The sequence below is a fragment of the Macaca fascicularis genome, chromosome 3, assembly GCF_037993035.2.
Source record: "Macaca fascicularis isolate 582-1 chromosome 3, T2T-MFA8v1.1".
NCBI classification, from domain to species: domain Eukaryota; kingdom Metazoa; phylum Chordata; class Mammalia; order Primates; family Cercopithecidae; genus Macaca; species Macaca fascicularis.
This window is the reverse complement of record NC_088377.1, coordinates 90,938,233-90,964,421: the sequence shown is the minus strand read 5'-3', so window position 1 is coordinate 90,964,421 and position 26,189 is coordinate 90,938,233. Positions and strand designations below refer to the sequence as shown.

Below are 26,189 nucleotides of genomic sequence, written 5' to 3'. Positions count from 1 at the left end.
GTTGCCAAGAATAAAGGCAGAGTTCTGGGTACACATGAGCATAAAAATAGAAATTAGACACTGAGGACTCCAAAACGGGGAGGATTGGAGGCAGGTGACAGTTGAAAAATTACCTCTGGGGTACAATGTTCAATATTTGAGGAATGGGTACATTAGAAGCCAAATTACCACTATTATACACAATTGACTTAACAAACATGCAAATGTACTTCCTGAATCTAAAATTTGAAAGATTAACAAAAAAGAGAATAAAAGCAGACCTCCTAACAAGTTTTCACCTTCTACACTTTTTCAAAATCCCCAGTCCCCAGCCATCTACCTTTTCCCATCAACTTTGCAAAACTTCCATCTGCAGGTGCAGGCTAGGGATGCCCTAACTGAGGACGCCAGAAAGGGTTTCTGATTTGCAATCTTGGTTCAGCTCCCTGAGGTATTCTTACCTAATGGGCACGTGTGGATGTTCCATTTACTAACTCCGATTCCTCCTTTTGGGTTGTTCAAGATTCCTGTTTTTTCTTCTTCTAGAGACCTTAGTGGAGAGCAAACGCACACAATAAATACAGAGTTAGGGAGGCAAAGGCTACATCAGGGAACACAGGTTTTTCCATGGGCCCATTGATTCTTTACAACTGGGGCTGATCTGGGAGTTGCTTCCCCTAGTTAGGGACAAATCCAGCTGGAGAACTCTTAGATGCCACCCTGGGGATACTCTAGAGACAACATGTCACAGAGTTCTGTGGACCAAGTAAGCTGATGCCTACTTATTTTCCTTAAACTGGCACCAAGCCTGAGCACAGTGCTGCTGCCGCCCTATGTCTTAAGCATGGAGGAAGCATTTTCTTACCATCAAGGTAAACTAGTGGTGTGAATAACATGTACCATGGCCCTTCTCCACCTCCTTTCCATTCATACCTCTCACCTCCCTTCCTGCAACCACCATACTTCCCCCAGCCATGTTTCTGTGTTCCTTAGAATAACTCGTGCCTCATACTCAAATTAGCATCTTTATCTTGAAAACACACATTGACATTTCTCATCAGCAGGCTTAAAACAAATGATTTGCCTGCAGTAGGACTGAGGTACAACTGTACACTTTCCCAGGAGCTGAACGAGCAGACCCTTCAATTTAGGCTCAATAATGAGATACCTGAGCCACCTCTTCTCACAAGCACAGCCTTGGAGGGCATCTTTCTGAACATGAGCAGTCATCTTTGATCAAACCCTTAGGAGAAAATAGGTTGCCTCATCATCACAAACAATCCTGTCATGTAAGAGGTTTTGGGAAGTGCCGAGGGTATTCACTGGCTGTGTAAACTTAGGAGGATCACTTAACCTTTCTGAGACTGAGTTCTATATGTATAACATGGCAATAACACCATCTATCCATATAGTTGTCTTGAAAAGCTAATTCGTCATATTAAATGAAGGTATCTTCAAACTATGAAGCACTGTCTTACTTTTAACCCAAGTTTCTTTGGCTGTTCTCTGTCTGCGCAGTGTCCAGCTTCCAAGTCTTCCCCAGCATTTCTCAAAGCCACTGGGGTGGGGTCTTGTGTGCACTTAAAAATGAGTCCACAGTTCCCAACGCCCTGCCCTGCCAAACCTGTGTCTCTCCCTGTGCTGGCATCCTGGCCAAGTCTCTCCTGTGGCTCCACCAGGACAGCCCTTGCTGGTGGCTGCCCTGACCCCTCAGGACCATAAAACCGTGAAGAGCAGAGGAGAATTATGCTCTTGCCCTGTGGCTTCCCAAGGCAATGTAACTTGGTCCCCAGTGTGTGAATATAAACAGCTCTTTTCTTGTAGTAAGAAACACATCACATACAACTTGCCACTTTATTTACCACTTTATTAAATCTTCTCTTTTAACTATTAACTAAGTGTACGACTCAGTGACATTAAGTATATTTTCAATGCTGTCCAACCATTTCCACTGTCTAGTTTCAGAACTATTTCTTTACCTTAAAAGGAAACTCACACTCATTGGCAGCTCCTCCCCATCCCTTCCACCTTCAGAGCCTGGCATCCACTCCTCTGCCTTCTGTCTCTATGGATTCACTTATTCTGGACATTTCATATAAATGGAATGTGGCCAAGGCTGTCTGGCTTCTTTCGCTTAGTGTCATATTTTCAAGGTTACTCTTTTTGTTTTTCCTTGGTGTTTTCTTTCCTTAGGACCACGTTGGCACTGCGGGGACTGGGATGAGGATGGGTTTGGATAAGCATTACCACAAGGCTTCTTTCCAGGATTCCTGGTCACTTTCAGTGATAAGCCCTGCTTCTTCCTTTCTCGTTAGCATGGGTTTTCTGCCCTCTGTAAACATAGCCGGGTGAGGCTACTCCAGCTCCCAGAAATACCCAGAGGTGCGTGAACAGCAGTGAGTAATGGCTGTGCTCCTTCCTAATAGGCTCTCACACCCAATCCACCAGTTTGCCAGTCATGCCCACATTTGCCTGAGCCTGAGAAGTCCAAGTAAATGCTGAAGTGGAGATACCGACTAGAGTGATTATAATAGTATGATCTTATATTTGGCATAAAGTAGGTTAGGATGTTGCTAGAAATCCTACTTCCTTTAGCATTTGAGCACCATTTGGCTTTCTGTACATTGCCAAGTATAGGACACTTTTGTATTTTTCCAGAATCTTCCACGGACTTGCTTTTCAACTGCTTTTGACTTTCCTTGTGTAAATCCCATCCAACATAATTCTGATACCTCTGATGATGTGGCTCCATTTATGTGTAAGGGTTCACTGAGGAAACTTTTAACAAAGATTCAATATGAGAAATTGTTTACAATTTACAGCTAATATATAGAAACTGAACAAGTTGAGAAATGCAGGATTCTTGGCTACTCCTATGTCTTATTAAATTATTTATCTGGGAAGTTTCAAGACACCGGCTTTGCCATAACTCTCTCTTCTCTCTAGGAAATTTGGTTTGATGACGTTTTGTTTTGTATTTCTTTTTCAAAATTTTAAATTTTTAAATTTTCATAATGTATTTCCGTGCATCCCTTTGCCTTTCATAGCTGCTGTTTCTGTAAATTTTACATTTAACATTGGTCTATGTCATGTATAGTAACAAGACAGAGAGGAAACCATCATAAAAGGGCATAAATACCAGGGAAGAAAGTAAAGTCTTTAACCTTCCCTGCTTACGGTCAGAATTTTACCCCAACAAGCATCATTTTATCTGCAAACATTCTTTGTAGTTCAAATATTAATACATCCTTGAACCTTCCTAACTTTATTCATCTTATTTTCTCATTCTTCGATGTCCATATTTCACTATGCTTAATGCAATGAGCCATTTCAAGGCACCATGCTTTCACATTTTTTAACTCTCATTTTCTTGTTAGTGTGTAGGTGGCTTTGGTGTTTTTTAGACCCAAGTTACATTCATATATACCCCTCCTGCTTTCCTTTGCATCTGGTACATACCTGAACATATTTTATTCTGTTATTTTTTGCTTGCAGATGTCAAATTAGTTTATGTAACTCAAAGACTTAGGTTTATGCCTTTCCAGTCAAGCTGCTGTTATGGAAAACAAATATCCAAGCAATATGAACTTACGGACATGGAGGAAGGGAGACATATTTGGGCCCAGGGCTCATTAGTAGGTTAGGGTCTGCTGCACCTACCCGTCTGCCAATATCTATCTGCCAATATTCCCAGACTTTCCTGTTTCTAAATGCTGATTTAGATAAATGCTTTTCTAACCAAAATGAAACAGTATGGTATTTAAGTCAACCATGGAAATAAGCATTGACATATGTGCCCCCACCTGAAAGACATCAGGTTAGGCTTGATTTGAATCAGGCAGGAGGCCAGAGGCAATCAGGTCCCTGAAGTCTGGAACTCCACCAGAAGGAGAGATCAGGCTCCACTGCCCCAGGATCCTCCAGACTGCAGAAGATCTGGGGGTGTCAGAATTGAGTGGGGCTCCCAGATCTTTGATAAAATGTGATTTTGTACAACAGAAGAAAGGGGGAAATGGCAAAAGCAGGCCTTTCTCTAAAAGGTCTAATAAATGGGATGATGCTGGGGTACTTTCCAGGCCTCCCCCATGCCACCTCTATCTCTAAGATCACATCACAAGCCCCAGAGCACCCTAGCTCTACACGCAAGGCAGGCCACACACTGGACTGCTTGCACAGACCTAGAGTAGTTTAATGGCCCAGTGAGGACTTGCTATCCCAACTGGACCAAGTTGGAAGCCCTACGTTGTATGTGAGATCACAGAATTGGTATTTGATATCCCTGGGAATGGTCACATCGTCATTTCATCAATACAGCTACACATTCGTTTAAGGCCTGTGGGTTTGACATTGATCCTTATATATTTATTTGTTCATGGACTTGTTAGAAAGCTTTTAGATTGAGATTTAGGCAAAAAAGACAGTGAACTTGGTTTTTAGCCATAAATTTCTCTAGAGCATTCTTAGGTCAAACTAACTAGCTTCCTGCTACAGAAATTGTTCAGTGCTGCATGAGCATGTGAGAACAAATTTTGCATGCTCTGTGCTAAGACACCTTCTCCCACTACTCTACCTTTCTCATAACAAGATCCTAAAAGATGATTTCATTCCCTCAGTCCTTAGGTGCTGTCCTGTCCTTAGGTGCTGATGTCTAATCCCCACACTATTTGGTTCACAGTCGCCTGCTATCATCCTTCCAGTTTAGGGATTCTCTCTATTTAATAAGTAGGCAAAAGAAATCAGACTTATGCTTTTGACCCTGCAAAATGGAGAAGCATGTACTACTTTTGAATTAAAAAAAAAAAAAGTTAGAAATTTGACACTAAGACGTCTAAGCAACTGGGTGGAGGTCTGAAGTAGCAAGTGAAAATGATACCATTAATGATATTGATCATGGATGAAACAATTTGGTTTTTTGTTCTTAACTCCAGTCAAACATTTACCAAAACAACTAAACTGATTGGACGTCAAAAATCTAAATGAAATCTTGAAAGCATGAGTGTACTTCCCATGCAGTATGGAAAGGAAGAGAGAGAGAAAGTAATTAAAAAACAATCTCCATTCCTACCACACACCTTTGGCTTGCATTGCTCACCACCTTTTAAAGTAATGCCTGATGTGTTATATGCTGGTCCTCTCAAAATACTAAACTTTCCCCAGAAGTGACCTTAGTTCTCCCAGTGCCTCACAACCCTCTTAAATACCAAAGAGCTTCAGGGGGCGGAGGACAACAATTTTCTAAAGGAAACCCTTCTCCACTTGCACTGGACAGGCTGTCAAGACCCAGCAAGACACTTTGTCATGTTATCTCACTCCACATTTGCTTTCTCTCCTTGTAGCTACCTCATCCCTGAACTCCCAGCTCCAGCAGCTCCAGCTCCAGCTCCAGCAGCAGCAGCAGCAGCAGCCTCCCCCGTCAACCAACCAGCACCCGCAGCCAGCCCCGCAGGCGCCCTCGCAGTCCCAGCAGCAGCCGTCACAGCCCACCCCACCCCAGCAGCCACCACCCGCCTCTCAGCAGCCGCCAGCTCCTACATCTCAGCTGCAACAGGCACCTCAGCCCCAGCAGCACCAACCCCACTCCCACCCCCAGAACCAGAACCAACCATCTCCAACCCAGCAGAGTTCCAGCCCCCCGCAGAAACCCAGTCAGTCTCCAGGACATGGCCTGCCTTCACCGCTCACGCCACCCAATCCTCTACAGGTATGCTCCCCGTGCTTCCCATCCGCCCCCAGGAGCACCAAGGACCTTTCCATGGGGTGGTGCCATCCCCAAAGGCAGAGGGCCGCACAACTTAGCATCCAGTTCTGCAGCGTCTAATTCAAATTGATCTCTTAGACATAGGGAAGAAGAAGCAACTAGAAGGCAACTGGGGATGCATGTAAACGAAACAAATAGAAGCCCATTTCTGTTGCCCTCCAAAGGATAAATGTTATCTGTTTCCTTCTGTGAGAGGCCAGCACTATAAGTGCACTTGGAGCCTGTAATAATTCCATTTTATGATACTTTTTGAAGGCAGCAAAGATAGCATCCAATTAAAATTATTACTAGCACAGTTTTGTAGCCCCGTGGAGAACTGCATCTACTGTCCATGAGGCATGGTGGTTATTTCTCTATATTATGAATACAACAGTGTCTCACCTTAAGTACTTTGTGCTCTTTTGTTTCTATTTTTCTAAAGACTCTCTGGGGTTAGGAGGGCAAAGAAATTTAGCCCCAGTCTTATGTCCCAGATTCCAACCATTACTCCACAGACTAACAAGTACTCTAAATTCATGCCAAGAGCCTCAACCAATATGCATCTTTATAAAGGAATAAAACTTCTATAGGCTTACTTTATTACTGTGAGGCTGAGGGCATCATAAATAGATATTTCAGGCTAATCATAAGAGCTCATCTATAACCTACCTATTAAGAAGGAATGGTAGGTGCATTCGTAAATTTTATATATATATATATATATATATATATATATATATGACTTTAAACTTCAGAAAACCATTTTTAACTTAGGTGTCTTTAAAATAAATTAGTTTCAAAACATAATGACTGTGATGTCATCATATCAGATCCAGAAATTAATAACTCAGCCAAGCCATCCATTCTTTGACTTGCACAATGACATTTTTCCCTGTGAGATTTCACATGACTTCGTGTATTTGTAGTACTGTGACAAAGTCCAACAGAGTGAGCAGCCTGTGGACCTGTTTCAAATGCCATCTCATCCCCCTGCCATAGTGGTGGGCATGAACCTCAGTCAGTCCGGCTCTCCCCAACTTTGTCTCTTTCAATTTGGATTCTCAATGCTGGCCCGAAGCATTCCTAGAAATGAACACATTTCGGAGAGATGAGTCATTGTGTTTTTCTGGGCACTTGGGCCAGGGCTACTTTCAGTTTGAACATTTACATGAATGGAGTTTCAAGATGTATTTGTACAAATCTTACGATGATGAGACAACATAACACCTTTGACACAAGACTAAAATGAACATGAGCCAAAAACTTCTTCATTGTCCACTTGACAGCTACCGAGAGAGCAGATGTTATCAAATTTACAAAAAGCATGATTACAGCAACCTTAATGTTGGCAGCATTTGGGATTCAACTTTATTATTCCACAAAATGAATTTAATGCTTTTTAAGAACACTTACATTAGATGTACCTACATACCATCTAATTTCTCTATCTCAGGCACCAAAATAGGTAAAATTACCAAAGAAAAATATTGCCCTTCCTTGAGGAATGAAATTGCTTAGGTGTATCCCCAGTTGTCCTATATAGTCCAATATTCCTTCCTATTAGGTGAAAGTTTTGAGCTCTGTGGACCTCAGCCTTCCCTGAACACTGTCAGTGTTTTATAAATCTCTTATCGGCCTGTGAGATCCCAGTGAAGACAAGCCCTGTTGAATGACTGTTGACAGGACTTTAGATGAAGTGACCACTCAGCCTTAGGAAAATAAACTTAGGAGAATTTCCAAAAGTTCTCCTAACAGTTTCTCATGGAAATCCCAGGGCTGTTTTGTTTTGTTTTTACAACAAATGAAGGCTCAGAGCTACATTTCTTTCTTTGGAACACTGAGATAATATTCTAATTTTTCATTGTTGAAGTTTTAACTTATAAACTTAATAAATATGTTTAGAGTACATTTAAATATAGAGGAGCTGTTACTCTAACTTCTGTGGATCTAACAGATGACCGCCAAATGAGTGACCTGGTACAATTTTTTTTTTTTGAACATTACTGAGCAGATACAGAACTAATTTTGAATAAATCTGTGTCAGTAGGCATAAAAGGACTTTTTTCCTTTACTACAGGCATGTATAAAAGAAATGGAGAATTTTTTAGTTTAAAAAAATTTTTACATTAGCTGCAGGCTTTTTGAGTTTGTGGAACATGGAATGTTTAAACTTTTTAAAAAGAAAACTGTTTAAAAGGAATTGCAAAGATATTTAACTGTCCAAAGTAATAATCTTTATAAAGTGTTTTTGTCTGAAGATTATTAAGGGAATAAAGATCAACTAAATTCATATATGGTAGCCTAAATTTCATTTTACAATCTTTTATTTTCATGTGGGCTTTATCTTTTTACATTATTCAGAAATCTGCTGGAGAGATATTAGTTTATAACTATGCAATGTAGATTATCAGGGAAAGCCCGTCAATTAGGTTTTTTGCTTTAAAAACAACACTTTAGAAGACAACAATTATTTCTAAAACTGTGCAGATGCTCCCATAGCTTTAGAAAAAAGTAAGTGTAAGTAGGTTGTGTGGTATATTTGGGTGAGGTCATTTCTTTTTTTTTTTTAATACTTTAAGTTCTAGGGTACATGTGCACAACGTGCAGGTTTGTTACATATGTATACATGTGCCATGTTGGTGTGCTGTACCCATTAACTCGTCATTTACATTAGGTATATCTCTTAATGCTATCCCTGCCCCCATCCCCTCCCCACAATCGGCCCCAGTATGTGATGTTCCCCTTCCTGTATCCAAGTGATCTCATTGTTCAATTCCCACCTATGAGTGAGAACATGTGGTGTTTGGTTTTCGGTTCTTGAGATAGTTTGCTGAGAATGATGGTTTCCAGCTGCATCCATGTCCCTACAAAGGACAAAAACTCATCCTTTTTTATGGCTGCATAGTATTCCATGGTGTATATGTGCCACATTTTCTTAATCCAGTCTGTCACTGATGGACATTTGGGTCGATTCCAAGTCTTTGCTATTGTGAATAGTGCTGCAATATACATAAGGGTGAATGTGTCTTCATAGCAGCATGATTTATAATCCTTTGGGTATATACCCAGAAATGGGATGGCTGGGTCAAATGGTATTTCTAGTTGTAGATCGTTGAGGATCGCCACACCGTTTTCCACAATGGCTGAACTAGTTTATGATCCCACCAACAGTGTAAAAGTGTTCCTATTTCTCCACATCCTCTCCAGCACCTGTTGTTTCCTGATTTTTTAATGATTGCCGTTCTAACTGGTATGAAATTGTATCTCATTGTGCTTTTGATTTGTATTTCTCTGATGGCAAGTGATGATGAGCATTTTTTCATGTGTCTGTTGGCTGTATGAATGTCTTCTTTTGAGAAGTGTCTGTTCCTATCGTTTGCCCACTTTTTGATGGGGTTGTTTGCTTTTTTCTTGTAAATTTGTTTGAGTTCTTTGTAGGTTCTGGATATTAGCCCTTTGTCAGATGAGTAGATTGCAAAAATTTTCTCCCATTCTGTAGGTTGCCTGTTCACTCTGATGGTAGTTTCTTTTGCTGTGCAGAAGCTCTTTAGTTTAATTAGATCCCATTTGTCAATTTTGGCTTTTGTTGTCATTGCTTTTGGTGTTTTAGACATGAAGTCCTTGCCCATGCCTATGTCCTGAATGGTATTACCTAGGTTTTCTTCTAGGGTTTTTATTGTCTAACATTTAAGTCTCTAATCCATCTTGAATTAATTTTCGTATAAGGAGTAAGGATCCAGTTTCAGCTTTCTACTTATGGCTAGCCAATTTTCCCAGCACCATTTATTAAATAGGGAATCCTTTCCCCATTTCTTGTTTTTGTCAGGTTTGTCAAAGATCAGATGGCTGTAGGTGTGTGGTATTATTTCTGAGGACTCTGTCCTGTTTCATTGGTCTATATCTCTGTTTTGTTACCAGCACCATGCTGTTTTGGTTACTGTAGCCTTGTAGTATAGTTTGAAGTCAGGTAGCGTGATGCCTCCAGCTTTGTTCTTTTTGCTTAGGATTGTCTTGGCAATGTGGGGTCTTTTTTGGTTCCATATGAACTTTAAAGCAGTTTTTTCCAATTCTGTGAAGAAAGTCATTGGTAGCTTGATGGGGATGGCATTGAATCTATTAATTACCTTGGGTAGTTTGGCCATTTTCACAATATTGATTCTTCCTATCCATGAGTATGGTATGTTCTTCCATTTGTTTGTGTCCTCTTTTATTTCACTGAGCAGTGGTTTCTAGTTCTCCTTGAAGAGGTCCTTTACATCCCTTGTAAGTTGGATTCCTGGGTATTTTATTCTCTTTGAAGCTATTGTGAATGGGAGTTCGGTCATGATTTGGCTCTCTGTTTGTTACTCTTGTATAAGAATGCTTGTGATTTTTGCACATTGATTTTGTATCCTGAGACTTTACTGAAGTTGCTTATCAGCTTAAGGAGATTTTGGGCTGAGACAATGGGGTTTTCTAAATATACAATCATGTCATCTGCAAACAGGGACAATTTGACTTCTTCTTTTCCTAACCGAATACGCTTTATTTCTTTCTCTTGCCTGATTGCCCTGGCCAAAACTTCCAACACTATGTTGAATAGGAGTGGTGAGAGAGGGCATCCCTGTCTTGTGCCAGTTTTCAAAGGGAATGCTTCCAGTTTTTGCCCATTCAGTATGATATTGGCTGTGGGTTTGTCATAAATAGCTCTTATTACTTTGAGATACATTCCATCAATACCGAATTTATTGAGAGTTTTTAGCATGAATGGCTGTTGAATTTTGTCAAAGGCCTTTTCTGCATCTATTGAGATAATCATGTGGTTTTTGTCTTTGTTTCTGTTTATATGCTGGATTACATTTATTGATATGCATATGTTGAACCAGCCTTGCATCCCAGGGATGAAGCCCACTTGATCATGGTGGATAAGCTTTTTGATGCGCTGCTGGATTCGGTTTGCCAGTATTTTATTGAGGATTTTTGCATCGATGTTCATCAGGGATATTGGTCTAAAATTCTCTTTTTTTGTTGTATCTCTGTCAGGCTTTGGTATCAGGATGATGTTGGCCTTGTAAAATTAGTTAGGAAGGATTCCCTCTTTTTTTATTGATTGGAATAGTTTCAGAAGGAATGGTACCAGCTCCTCCTTGTACCTTTGGTAGAATTCGGCTGTGAATCTGTCTGGTCCTGCACTTTTTTTGGTTGGTAGGCTATTAATTATTGTCTCAATTCCAGAGCCTGCTATTGGTCTATTCAGGGATTCAACTTCTTCCTGGTTTAGTCTTGGGAGAGTGTAAGTGTCCAGGAAATTATCCATTTCTTTTAGGTTTTCTAGTTTATTTGCGTAGAGGTGTTTATAGTATTCTCTGATGGTAGTTTGTATTTCTGTGGGGTCGGTGGTGATATCCCCTTTATCACTTTTAATTGCGTCTATTTGATTCTTCTCTCTTTTCTTCTTTATTAGTCTTGCTAGCAGTCTATCAATTTTATCTTTTCAAAAAAACCAGCTCCTGGATTCATTGATTTTTTGGAGGGTTTTTGTGTCTCTATCTCCTTCAGTTCTGCTCTGATCTTAGTTATTTCTTGTCTTCTGCTAGCTTTTGAATGTGTTTGCTCTTGCTTCTCTAGTTCTTTTAATTGTGATGTTAGGGTGTCAATTTTAGAACTTTCCTGCTTTCTCTCGTGGGCATTTAGTGCTATAAATTTCCCTCTACGCACTGCTTTAAATGTGTCCCAGAGATTCTGGTATGTTGTATCTTTGTTCTCACTGGTTTCAAAGAACATCTTTATTTCTGCCTTCATTTCATTATATACCCAGTAGTCATTCAGGAGCAGGTTGTTCAGTTTCCATGTAGTTGAGCAGTTTTGATTGAGTTTCTTAGTCCTGAGTTCTAGTTTGATTGCACTGTGGTCTGAGAGACAGTTTGTTATAATTTCTGTTCTTTTACATTTGCTGAGGGGTGCTTTACTTCCAACTATGTGATCAATTTTGGAATAAGTAAGTGTGATGTGGTACTGAGAAGAATGTATATTCTGTTGATTTGGGGTGGAGAGTTCTGTAGATGTCTATTAGGTCTGCTTGGTGCAGAGTTGAGTTCAATTCCTGGATATCCTTGTTAACTTTCTGTCTCATTGTTCTGTCTAATGTTGACAGTGGGGTGTTAAAGTCTCCTGTTGTTATTGTATGGGAGTCTAAGTCTCTTGGTAAGTCTCTAAGGACTTGCTTTATGAATCTGGGTGCTCCTGTATTGGGTGCATATATATTTAGGATAGTTAGCTCTTTCTGATGAATTGATCCCTTTACCATCACGTAATGGCCTTCTTTGTCTCTTTTGATCTTTGATGGTTTAAGGTCTGTTTTATCAGAGAATAGGGTTGCAACCCCTGCCTTTTTTTTGTTTTCCATTTGCTTGGTAGATCTTCTTCCATCCCTTTATTTTGAGCCTATGTGTGTCTCTGCATGTGAGATGGGTCTCCTGAATACAGCAAACTGATGGGTCTTGACTCTTTATCCAATTTGCCAGTCTGTGTCTTTTAATTGGAGCATTTAGTCCATTTACATTTAAGGTTAATATTGTCATGTGTGAACTTGATCCTGTCATTATGATATTAGCTGGTTATTTTGCTCATGAGTTGATGCAGTTTTTTCCTGGCATCGATGGTCTTTGTATTTGGGTATGTTTTTGCAATGGCTGGTAGTGGTTGTTCCTTTCCATGTTTACTGCTTCCTTCAGGATCTCTTGTAGGGCAGGCCTGGTGGTGACAAAATCTCTAAGCATTTGCTTGTCTGTAAAGGATTTTATTTCTCCTTCATTTATGAAACTTAGTTTGGCTGGATATGAAATTCTGGGTTTAAAATTCTTTTCTTTAAGAATGTTGAATATTGGCCCCCACTCTCTTCTGGCTTGGAGAGTTTCTGCCGAGAGATCTGCTGTTAGTCTGATGGGCTTCCCTTTGTGGGTAACCTGACCTTTCTCTCTGTTTGCCCATAACATTTTTTCCTTCATTTCATCTTTGGTGAATCTGGCAATTATGTGTCTTGGAGTTGCTCTTCTCAAGGAGTATCTTTGTGGTGTTCTCTGTATTTCCTGAATTTGAATGTTGGCCTGCCTTACTAGGTTGGGGAAGTTCTCCTGGATGATATCCTGAAGAGTGTTTTCTAACTTGGTTCCATTTTCCCCGTCACTTTCAGGCACACCAATCAGACGTAGATTTGGTCTTTTCACATAATCCCATATTTCTTGGAGGCTTTGTTCATTTCTTTTTACTCGTTTTTTCTCTACATTTCTCTTCTCACTTCATTTCATTCATTTGATCTTCAATCACTGATAATCTTTCTTCCAGTTGATCGAGTCAGTTACTGAAGCTTGTGCATTTGTCACATAGTTCTCGTGTCATGGTTTTCATCTCTATCAGTTCTTTTAAGGTCTTCTCTGCATTGATTATTCTAGTTATCCATTCATCCATTCTTTTTTCAAGGTTTTTAGTTTCTTTGCGCTGGTTACTTAGTTCCTGCTTTAGCTCTGAGAAGTTTCGACTGAAGCCTTCTTCTCTCAACTCGTCAAAGTCATTCTCTGTCCAACTTTGTTTCGTTGCTGGTGACGAGCTGCGTTCCTTTGGCGGGAGAGATGTGCTCTGATTTTTTGAATTTCCAGCTTTTCTACCCTGCTTTTTCCCCATCTTTGTGGTTTTATCTGCCTTTGGTCTTTGATGATGGTGACATACTGATGGGGTTTTGGTGTGGGTGTCCTTTCTGTTTGTTAGTTTTCCTTTCTAACAGTCAGGACCCTCAGCTGCAGGTCTGTTGGAGTTTGCTTGAGGTCCACTCCAGACCCTGTTTGCCTGGGTATCAACAGCAGAGGCTGCAGAAGATAGAATATTGCTGAACAGCGAGTGTTGCTGTCTAATTCTTGCTCTGGAAGCTTCGTCTCAGGGTGTACCCAGCCATGTAAGGTGTGATGTGTTGGTCTGCACCTAGGGGATGTCTCCCAGTTAGGCTACTCGGGTCAGGAACCTACTTGAGCAGGCAGTCTGTCCGTTCTTAGATCTCAATCTCCATGCTGGGAGAACCACTGCTCTCTTCAAAGCTGTCAGACAGGCAATTTTACATCTGTAGAGGTTTCTGCTGCTTTTTGTTTAGCTATGCCCTGTCCCCAGAGGAGGAGTCTACAGAGGCAGGCAGGCCTCCTTGAGCTGCGGTGGGCTCCACCCAATTAGAGCTTCCCAGTGGCTTTGTTTACCTACTTAAGTCTCAGCAATGGCGGGCACCCCTCCCCCAGTCTCGCTGCCGCCTTGCAGTTAGATCTCCGACTGCTGTGCTAGCAATGAGGGAGGCTCCATGGACGTGGGACCCTCTGGGCCAGGTGTGGGATGTAATCTCCTGGTGTGCCGTTTGCTAAGATTGTTGGTAAAGCACAGTATTAGGGTGGGAGTTACCCGATTTTCCAGGTGTTGTGTGTCTCAATTTCCCTTGGCCAGGAAAAGGAATTCCCTTCCCCCTTGCACTTCCCAGGTGAGGTGATGCCTCGCCCTGCTTCAGCTCTCGCTGGTCGGGCTGCACCCGTGGATCAGCATCAACTGTCCAACACGCCCCAGTGAGATGAACCTGGTACTTCAGTTGAAAATGCAGAAATCACCCGTCTTCTGTGTCGCTCACCCTGGGAGCTGGAGGCTGGAGCTGTTCCTATTCGGCCATCGAGGTCATTTCTTGAGATGAAAAAAAATTAATAGTGTTGGTGGGTGGTAACACTCTAAACAAAAAGTCTCCAAATACCTCTTACCGGGCTTTTCTGCAATACTGCAGTGTCATTTTATTTCACTCTTTTATTCAATTCTGTGAAAAGGATTACATTTACAAAACCAAGTTGTTGTTTTAAGACAGATATGAGTCTAAAGTATTATCCCTTCAAAGAAGCCCAGGTAGGGGGATCACTTTGTTTATTAATTTTGATCACTCAGCATTCTAGGAGGTCTGGTGGTCTAAAGCAGACTCTAGAAGCTGGCCCCTGGAGGTCTGTCTATAGATTCTCCATTGAGATTCAAGACTCACCCACCCATGGCTTCATTCTTGCTCAGGAGGCTTGAGGAGAGAAGTTCTAAACAGGAAATGCAAGGGCAGAGGTCTTCAGGGCCTGGCAGTCCCTGTAAATAAGTAAAGTAATCTTGGCTGTAAAACCCAAATTCAAATTGATAAAAACAGTGTGTGGGACAGACAGGATGCCCTGTGAGCTGAATTTAGTCCCTGGGTGCCAGGATGGAGAGCAGTCCATACTCCTTATTTTTGCTCAAACCCACGGTCCACAGGCTGTGCCTGAATCCAAAACTAAAAATACAGACTATGTTTGATAGAAGCAGAAACATAAATAGAAGCAATCTTTTGGGGCAAAAAACATGATCTAGGTAAAAAAAAAAAAAAAAAATTTCAATATGTAATTTTAATCTGGATGGAGACCCCATAAGTGTAAGAATGGTGAAATAAAAGCCTCCTTTCTATGACCTTTAAGAAGAATTTTCTTGAAAAGAAAACTCCTTGGGAGTTTTTATTTGCACTGGTAAAATTTCAGACATCTTATAAAAGCCCTATTGTGCATATATTCCCTCTTGAGTGGTCTGGAGATGTGCTGGGCATGGTTGGAGCCCAGTCATGGTGTGGGTGGAAGAGGGTAACCAGAGGGCTTGAGTCCCCTTTCTAATTCTGACCCTGCCTCCAACTAACTCATAACTTGGGATAGGTCACTTTAGCTCTCTGGACTTCATTTCCCTCATCTGTGTGGTCTAAGGTCTTTTTCAGGCCTATGAGTCTATAATCTCAATGTTAGTAGGCCTCTGGAATTTTATTGGCTATTGAAAACTCGATGGTCCTGAAGATTCTCTGAGTATTCTTCAAGGTCAGGTTAATTTCTTCCCACTCAGCTGGGTGGCAGAGTGAAAAGAGAGTGGAGGACAAACATAAGTGGGATAATGATAGCAGAAGCAGATTTTATCTTAGCCAGAGAGTCCAAATTAAAGTCAAGTTTTTATCCTCAGAGAGTCACTGCTATAAGCTGTGGTCCCAGATTGCTTTTCCACACCTATACATTAGAGAAGCTTAAGAAACCAAATGCTGCATTTAACCTTGGCCTCCTGCATACCATCTTGCATGGCAGGATGCAGGATAATCTTTTCCTTTTCTTGTTCTATTGCACATTTTAATAAATAACAGAGGGAGAGAGAGATCAGTAGGAATTGGAGAGTGAAAGCTATCTGTATTTGTATGAGGAATGAGGGGCACAGTCACCTCCTCAGAGGTGAAGTTGCTTGAGAGCATAAAATGTATTCTCAACCATGTGCATGGAAAGGTCTAGTTACCACTCAGGCACAGCGGAGTAAAACTGCATCAGAATCCCACCTCTGTTGTGCAGTGGGCATCGCCTTCTGGTCTTCCCATTTGAGATATTTTCCCACTGGCAAACTTAGTACTAAGTTACAAAGTGCATATGTGATGGGAGAAGGTGGTACATTATCACTTTTTAAAATAAAGAGCCCAAAGGCTTGAGAAGGAGCCAGACCTGTAGGACTTTCAATTTCTCTAAAACGAATGGTCTCCAATCATGGGTCTGCCCTATAGAAAAGACCCAGTGTCCTAGGCCAAACCCCCTCCCCCCAGCAATTAGTCTTAATCAGTTTACCACAATATTACTCAAGACTCTGTAGGTTTTTTCATTTATAAAATGGAGGGGGTACAATTAAATATTTTCTAGAACTCCTTCAGTTCCATTGGAGTTTTATGTTACAAACCCCTAAAACTGTGTAGAGTTGGGTGACTATGAGGGTGTATTCATATAACTCCTTTGTGTGGTCACTGTAAATATAGAACTCAGACATCGCTCACCTATACGGGGCTAAATCACTATGCAGAATTCTCCTAGCCAGGACTGAGACGATAGTGAGGCTTGGAAGCACTCATCTCAGATAGAATTTAAGGGTATTCTCAGAAATTCAGATAATGTTTGAATGAAATATTTTCAAAAATCAAAATGAATGCCAAAAGTCTATGAACGGCAAAATTTCAAATTTTTAAATGCAGGATCAGTAACAGTATTGAGCCATATTGGAGTCTGAGGCAAAAGAAAAAAAAATCAGTCATATGAACATTTGGTGATCATGAATTTTTGGCACTCATTCTTATTTTTAAAATATTGTATTAAGATCTTATTCATCTTGATTACTACGTTTCTGGACACTCCTTTAAATCTGGTGCCTGAAATGAGTGCCTCATTCATCTCACCCTCATCCCTCTCAGCTTTGCTACTGGCTGTGTAAATGATTTAGTTAGCAAAAATCCTCCAAAGTCAATGACGTTCTGTTCATTGTAAATTTCGGCCAGGTCTTTGATCTCATTTTCTAGTTGAACATTGCACCAAATTTTGCACAGTAGAAAAACAAATGCATGTTGGATAACAAACTGGGGCAAGGAAGGGGCTAGAAATCCATCTTCCGCATTGCACAGATCTAATAAAGCAATCATTTTTGATTGAACTGAAATGTTATGACAACCAAATAACTCTTTTGGCTGACATTTTTCACTGAACTAATTTATGATTTTATGAAATTAAGTAAGTCTAGTAAAAATAATAGAAATATCACTATGTAGACAACATTCTCCCAAAGCAATCCAAGGTCTGAGGACCTTTGGAAAACTGGAAGAGTCCTGGCAAGACTTCCTCTTGGACTAAAGAGCCAAAGAAACTTTATTATGATGGAAAAGAAAATCCATCTAAGCTCAGAGAGTTATCATGAAAATTAAATATAACATACTTATGAGAATGCTTTGTGTGCTATAAATTTGTTAAGCAAATGTTGATTAGCCTAAAGATATAAAAGAACATGAATTTATTTCTGTTTATACTACCTTCCAGAAAATTGAGAGCTTCATTCATGATTCACTCATTCAGTGAGAGGTCGGGTGGGAAATGTGAATCCTTTACCCAACTGTATTAAGTACTGAATAAAATAAACAAAACATATTTACCCATATACTCTGCAAGGGACAATTTTTCCTTTTATGAAAGAAAGAAAATCTCCTTAAGAAAACCCTCAGTTCAACATTACTGACATTTCAAAGAATTTATTACAAGCATTTGAAATCCAGGAGGAACAACAAAGTTTATATTGCTTTGAGAGTGGCAGGGGAAAAATTAGTTTACCAAGAATCTACTTATATACTGCAGTGCTTCTTTGTCATTGTCTAGATTTACCATTCCTGGGTACTGCTCTGTAGATTAGTCAAATCATGTAGAAAGGGCAGTTTAACAAAGCAGGAAGCGTGTTCACACCACTGGCTCTGGAAACTTACATCAAGTAGCGATAGATGATGAGGGTGCCAGACTCAAAGGAGGATGGGAAGATTCTTGCAGCATTTGAGCATGGCAAGTGATCACTTCTCAAAGAAAAGAGAACTGCTCTGATTCTGACAGTGGGGGCGGAGCCATGGTCTGTCTGCAGCAAACTCAGCAAAGAGCCTAGAGCCACATGCATTGTCCAGTCCCTTCGCTGCTGGATGGTGGTTGATAAACTAATCCCAAAGTCTAGCTCAGAATGCTTCTGAAACACTTTTGCCTTCATATGCATAGATGCAAGGTCTAGCGGCAATTTGAGATGCCTAAAATGTGTTGGCTGGCACTTTGCTCTGAATGAGCAACGCTTGGCCAGTATTTATGTGAACTTAATACAATATTCTAGTGCTTTCATGATCACAAGTTATTTCTCATTTTTGGGGGGTAAAATTTCCACTAGTTTTTAAATTAACTTTCAAAGCATAGACTTCAAGTGAATATTCTCCAGGTTGTAAAGAAAGCACTTTTATCACGATCTGTAAATATTTATTGAGCACCTGTGCTGTGCATTGTCCTGGAGAAGGTTTGCAGAACAGACAAGATGGTGCCTCAGAGTAAGTGTGGTCTTTAGAAGCAGATGGACCTGGGTTTGAATGCTCGCTCTGCTGGACATTTGAGTCAAGTCAGCACATCCTTCTGAGCCTCAGTTTCCTCACTGGTCAGACAGTTGGTGTGGGGATTAAATGCAGTGACTTAGGTGAGAGCATCTAATTTGGTTCCTGATAGATAGCTGGCACTCAAAAAATGTTAGTATCCTGCCTACCTTTTTTCCGTCCTTGACTATAGATATTGTAACCTGTTGGGGAATATGAGACAAACACATGCGCTCAAAGTTGAACAAAAAGCAAATAGTCACAGGAATCTAAAACTGTATGTTGACACAATAAAAATGATGCCCTGCAAATGCACAAAAACCCATAGTAGCTGGAATGAGGCTAATGATTGCATGTCAGTTTCATAGCATCATCCTGAGTCAGAGAGGTACGGGGGATTTCTGAGGAAAGGGGTGAGGAGCACACACAGTACAGGGCAAACCTACACTAAAGGTAATCTCAGAGCTGTCCAAGGGGTTTAGAGCAGAAAGAAAGGACTGTAGCCGTGCACTCATGTAATGCTAATATTGCCTAATTGTATAATCTTAAAGACTTCCAACTTAAACCCACAGAACCCCAGTTTCCCCATCAATATTATTACTATTATTATTATTATTATTATTATTGCTTTTATTTGAGACAGGCTCTCACTTTGTCACCCAGGCTGGAATACAGTAGCACCAACACAGCTCCCTGCAGCCTCAACCTCCCAGGCTGAAGCCATCCTCCCGCCTCAGCCTCCCGAGTGTCTGGGACTACAGGCATGTACCACCATGCCTGGCTAATTTTTGTATTTTTGTAGAGATGGGGTTTTGCCATGTTGCCCAGGCTGGTCTGGAACTCTTGGGCTCAAGCGACCCGTCTACCTCAGCCTCCCAAAGTGCTGGGATTATAGGTGTGAGCCACTGTGCCCAGCCCATCAGTATTATGATTAAGAACCAAGAATTATTTTTTCCTTCGAAATTCCCAAAGTTGTGGTTTTTGGTATTTGGGTAAAGAAGAAGAATCTTGATGATCTCACTTCTGCCACTAACTAGATCACTAATTAGTGACCATGGGCAAGTCACCTAATTTCTTTGGGACTCAGTTGTGTCACTTGTTATATGAAAAGTTTATATGAGATGATCTTTAAGCCTTTCCTATCTCCACATTCTATTTATGAAATAACACAAATAACGTGGTTTCAATTCTATGGAAAGAAAGAACAATATATGTACCACACCATAACATACATCACATATTCAGTACTCAAGAAATACTCTTGATTCTATTTGGCTACTATTTGCCATGTGTTTTGAAATTTACGAAGTACATTTTTAATACTTATTTCATTCATTGGCCTCATGAGTTCACAGTTCTGACTGGAGTAACCACAATCCTTTACCTATGTATCTTTTACTCAGTTCTTTGGTCTCTCTTTTTCTCCTCACCACAACCCAAAACAGGCTAAAATTGCCTTTATTCCAACCCAAAGAATCTGAGTCTCAGAAAGTTCAAGCAAATTTCTCAGCATCACTAACAAAGGCTGAATTGGGATTTTAGATCTAGTCTGTCTGACTTCAAAGTGTCTCTATTTATATCTTACCACCTCTGCAATGTTCATTTGGTTGTTAGTGAAATATATATTCTTAATTTCCTTATTGGCTCCCAGCATTTTCCAAGTTAGCATTTCTCAAATTTCCTTCAACAAAACACTGATCCAAAGAAATCCTTTTATTGAAAACAGATTCTATGGTGGGTAGGCAGGTAGATAGATCGATGGGTAGATAGAAGCACTGCATACTATATGCTGTTCCTATATATTTCGTAAAGATTATTTGAATACTGAAAGCTAAAAGACATCCTGCAGTAGAGCTGTCTAGTTAACACGATTTAACCAAGAAATTCTGAAACCTATGAAACCACTAGAGCCTTTTATTTCACATAATGCTAATTAATATCTCCTGTGAAAAATCCTTCAGGAACCACCACTCTAAAGCCTCCTTAGTTGTGGGATCAGCACAACTAAAATAACCTCCATTTCCTTGTCCAGGACAGTATGTAGAAATCCACAGACTATGTCCAATAGGCTGGGCCGTGGAGAAAACCACGTATAGAAAGGTGAGAAAAGAGGGACGGAAACACTTAAAACTAAAGCAAGAGATGAGAAAGCTGAAACAGTATGGTTCTGATAATTGACAATGAGGAAAATCACTTCATAAAATACCTGACTGGGTTGCTTCTCGTGGCAGCTGAGGTCTTGGAGACCTTCTCTTCTAGATAGTCTTCCCTTCTTCCTTCCTTTTCTTCACGGCCCGTTGTTTCTCCTGCTCACATAACTGGAGTCCTGCCTCCCCATGCCAGAGCATGAGAATCATGGCCAGGGTGCCCCTGGACCACGTAGCCTCTGTAGACCCACGGGACCGACAGAACTGGGAGAGTGTATGCCTTCTCCCCTCCTCACCTGCACCCTCCTCATCTTTTGACTGAGGAATTTCCAATGGTCAGGAGATCCCCCAGCCCCTGGCACCCTCATTCTCCACCCCTGCATTTTAAGAGGGTCTGGATTCCAAACAACAGGTCACATCAGTCTGAAATCTGTATGGTAAGCCGGGACTAAGTCGTCTAGAGCACCAAGCTGTCAAAACTCCATGTCTGTGGGGCATTGTCTTAGTTACAAGGCTCCTATCCTGCTCTTTCTCTATTTCCTGTTTGTAAATATGCACTCTCAGAATCACTGGTGTTTTCTTTCTCTTTCGTTTTCCACTGTTCAGAACTAAATTGGGCATTCTGGCTGAAAACACCTGTCCTGGGGCCCTGTGAGTGCAGAGCCAAGGCAGAGAAAGGCACCATGTTGAGGCATGCAGGACAGGAGCCCCCATGGCCAAGGTTCACGTGCCCCTTGGAGTGGCTGTCTCCTGGATAGGGCAATTCTGTGTCCTTGACCACTCAGTGGGGATGCCTTCGCGGCCGCAGATGAATGCGGCAATGGAGGGGTGCCCTGCATTTGTATGCTGTCAGCTCTGTGCTCAGAACTAGTAGCTGTGTCAGAAGGCCCAGTTGGGCTCCGATCAGTGCAACCCTTCCAGCCCATTTTGTCTGAACTGTAGTTCGACAGGGCTCAGCCCAGCACCTCCACTTAGTTTTCTACACCGGGAGATATTTAACTGTCATAAAAAAGAAGTAAAGTTAGAGATTCCATTTTTTTTCTTCTCAGCTGGACTCCATATCCTCTCAGAGACTAGCTGCTCTTTCCAGACCTGAGTTCTCTGTCCTCGTATTTTGATGTTGTGACTGTGGTGTTTAAAGAGAACAAAGCAACATTTAGGGGTTTGGGGAGAAGATTTAAGAGAAATCCTCTCACTTCCCCCAAGGAAAGCTCTCTGGAATCTGGTTGGCTTGGAAACTTTTTTTTTTTTAATTAGATAAAATATAAATAATCTTGAACTCCTGTCTAAAGTTCAAAAAGGAATATTCCTTAGAGCAGTTACCACCTCCAGTAGTCTGCACTCCGTGGAAGGAATCTAACCAATCTAAGGCTAAAGCCAAGTGGTCTTTGGGACCAACCTGAGGCAGAAAGTTATGAAAGGCAGAAAGCAAAGATGGGTGTTTTCCAAGCTCCCTGCATGCAATGATCACATTAAAGCCATTTGACGCATCTTCAAGGCACAGCCTACATGTTATATTTATTGCTAGTGAGCCTCTCAAGTGAAAAAGTGAGCATCTTCATACCAGAAAGGAAGACCTACATGTAATCAAATATTTTCAGGGCCACTTGGGCCTTGCCTGGCAGATGACTGTCTCTCCCTCTTCTTGTCTCACCCAAGCCACACCATCTTCAAACAGTTGAGACCATGCCTGCGCTCCTATAGCCATATTTTGTTCAATTCCTTTGTATTCTTTTCCAAGAGAAGATTTTCCAAGTTTACAGCAGTGGTTCCCAATGTTGGCTGTACGCTGGGATCACCTGAGGAGTTTGTTTGCTTGTTTGTTTGTTTGTTTGTTTGTTTTGTTTGAAGATACCAGTGCCCTGGGTCCCACCCAGAGATTCTAATGGAACCAAAGTGGGCACCAGCATTTTTTAAACTTTCCAGGAGACCCCAGTGTGCAGCCAGCTTTGAGGACAACTATGTATGGTCTTGCAAATAGGCTTCCAATTATTCATTTCTAAAGAACAAATTCCTACCCTTTGTTTATACGAAATGCTGTTTGCCCTAAGTATTGATTGCATGAGTCAGCACTGACTTTACTTTTATGATATAATAAGACTGGGTCTTCATTTCCAAAAAGGATGAGCCAGCATCATTTGTGCCCTACCCCTCCCCAGATTCACAGCCCAACAGGAAAGGGAAACAACCCCCCTGTCTGTGCTTTGTCAGCCACCTGGGCCTCTCCCAGACTCTGGAGTTGAATTATCAGTCCGATATCTGCAGAAAAATCTCAAACCTGGTGATTCACATTGATATTTAAAATATAATAGGGAAAGTAAATAAATAATCCTTTTCATAATCTTTAACATCTTCTCAAAACAAGAACAATTGCTACTGATTGAGAGCCCATTAAATGCCCCATTGCTGCTAGATGTTGTCTCATCTAGTTTATAGTAGGGCTTTTCAACTTTTATTTGCATATGAATCCATCTGAATGCTGGTAAATGTAGATTCTGATCCAGAGCCCACCCCAGATGCTGCATTTCTAACCAGCTCCAGGAATGCTGATGCAGTGGGTCGCTCTCCTCTAGTGGTAAAGCGCTACTCAATGGACCCCCCCTAGTACCACCAGCTCCATTTCACAGATGAGGACGTTAGGTGTGAGGACCTGTAAGAAGTAAGATTTAAACTCAGATCTATGTGATGTCAAAACCTCACCCACTTTGCTAATCTGCCTCTTGTTAGTCTTTTCTCACAGTGGAATTTTCCTCTTTCTAAAGTGATGTTATTTAAATTACATGACTCCTGGAGCCATGGAGGTAGATAGCACTGTTGGAGGAAAGACTGTCATTTGCCCACGTCTCTGATCTTTCTTGTAGCTTACGTCTTTCTCATAGCTCCTGATCTAAATCTTCATTGATTATTGCTCAGCAATCAGAAACTCTAAGGTTGGGGTTGAGGACAAGTCCATTGTTTTTCTTTATTAAATATGCTAGTTTTGTTGAAACCATTTCTACAAAATTGAAACACCAATGAAGAGATTAAAGCGGTCTGGGGCCACTAACTAAATTAGAGCTGAGATAGCTAACAGAATCCCTGTGAGAAGTCAGAGGGTCTTATGCTAATTTGTAGGCCCCAAATCACCTTGCTATAGGACTGTGAAGATCACACATACCTGTCCCCATTGTCTTTCATGCAGCAATCACAGTGCATTTGAGATTGCCTGCCTCAGCGAGGGGAGGCGGCAGCTTCTCCTAACACCATAGCTTCAACACTCTTTTTTGAGAACAAAACACAAGATACATGGAAAAGAGTAGCAAACTGATCCTTAAAATGTAGAGGCCATACACAGAATCAGACTGTGGTTCTTTTTACCTGATTTCAGATCCTGTAGTGGTGGTTCGGAGAAATTCCTTAACCTCTTGAGGGCAGGGGTGCAGGAGGACTGTGTAGAAAATGATATTCATAGTAAGCATACTCCAGTCATATGTTTGTTTTCAGAAATAGTCACTCCTGTTTGAATGGGGAATTTACTTTATAATAATTGAAAGTGCTGCCATCATTGCAAGATAATAGTTTCTTTTTTTCAATTTACATTTTTATTTTGGATTCAGGGGTACATGTGCAGCTTTGTTACAAAGGTATATCGCAAGATGCTGAGGTTTGGGCTTCTATTGCTTCCATCACCCAGATAATGAACCTAGTACCCAAAAAAAGGAAGTTTTGCAGCCCCTGCCTCTTCCTACCCTCCCTCCTTTTGAAGCCCCTAGAGTCTCATATTCCCATCTTTTATGTCCCTGTGTCCCCAAGATTTAGCTCCTACCTGTAAGTGAGAACATGGAATATAAAAACACATTTTCTTGACAAAATGGAAGAAATGTCTTCAAAAACACCTGCCCTTTCGAAGGTCTTGGCCTGACTTTGCATTTCCTGCAAGGAAGCAGGTAGACCCAGGAACCCAGGCACAGCTGGACGTTTGCCCAATGTCTGCTTGCCCCAGATTGGACGGGAAGGTCCTGCTGGTGGGCTTTGGGAAGAATTCTCATTCATACTGTCATCTTCAAAGAACAGAAACCTACCGGAACTTGTGCAAATATCAGCCTAAGGATGCATACATGAATGCATGGGTTGACCTAAAAGAAAACAAATTGGGAAAATAAACTCTCATGCCCTGCCAACCCCCACCCAATATGTGTATAGCTGTCTCCTTGCACTAAAGGGTTAGACTATTGTGTACATGTGAACTACAAATCCTCATAGTCACATGCATGTATTTTCAATATTTGTATGTATACATACTTGCATTTGCTTAATATGTACATATGCATGGATTTATTTAAAGTGCTTTTAAAATGTATTTAAAATCATCTAAGGGATTCTGTAAAGAGTCCACTTATGGGGTGATCCATGTAGTTTGGGCAAATCAGTGGAATGGGGAAACATGACATTGTCTGGGGCTTTTCTTCCTTTCCTTTCCTGCCTGGGACATTTTGAGAGAATGACTAAGCAGTGCTGGAGATTATGAATTTGCTTAAGTGTGAATGGCTGATTGCCGAGCGGGAGGCCCGGCCCTCCCCGAAGGTGATGGACTGGGGCTGCAGGTCTTCACACTTGATGCCTGGATTTGACTCGGAAAGTCTGCCAAGTCTTTTACTCGGAAATTTATCTTAATTAGATCTGAAAGACCTGCCACAGCAGAATAGTCACACCGATTAAAATGAAAAACAGGAGAAATTACTGATCAAATTAATCATAATGTCGGGTTACAGCTGTAGGTCTGATGTAATTTGCCACTCCAGTGAGTTACATCGGCCCAGGCCCGGGAAAGGAAGCTGGCTTTACGCTGATCCGTAACACCCGCCCGCTCCAGGCCGCCCGGCAGGAGGTTGATTCCATTCATTTTCCTGGCTTGCTCTGACCTCCCTGCTGCAACTGGAAACAAATCAGGCACCAAACAAATGGGAGGTGGGGGGAACAGGGAGGGTAAACAGGAAATATTTTCTTTTCCGAGAGACTGTACTATTGTACTATTTCAAAATGGTGAGCTTTTTAATCTTGGCCGGCCGGGCTTGGGGCCCTGTGCTTGTTTGGCTTTGTGCTTTTGTTTTTTCCATTTAACCTCCTTTTAGTTTTACATGTGGTGACCTGACATTGATTAGATGCAGAGCGGGAATCAAAAGGTCAGAGGACAAAACCTTTAGCTCTGAGCAATGGGAAAAAAACCTTTAGAAAAATCTCCTTGCCAACATGGCTCTTCAACTAGGACATGGATTGAAATAATCTAAAGTGTCACAAGAGAGGAAGAAGAAACCTAGGCTGTGAGATTTGCTTGTTCCGACATAGGCATGGTCCTGGTATTCTAATGTTTAGATAAACACCACTTTATACCACACCATGT

The 26,189-nt window shown here is 41.2% G+C and overlaps 1 protein-coding gene across 10 annotated transcripts in view; it reads left to right on the top strand.

Moving 5' to 3' along the window:
• Positions 1–26,189, top strand: part of POU6F2 (POU class 6 homeobox 2) — a 496,562-nt gene that overhangs the window by 355,195 nt on the left and 115,178 nt on the right. For all 10 annotated transcript variants that reach the window (XM_045389033.2, XM_045389038.2, XM_065542098.1 and 7 more), the window contains exon 5: positions 5,316–5,680. In XM_045389033.2, the coding sequence (XP_045244968.1) occupies positions 5,316–5,680 (365 nt within the window). The remainder of the gene's footprint in view (positions 1–5,315; positions 5,681–26,189) is intronic.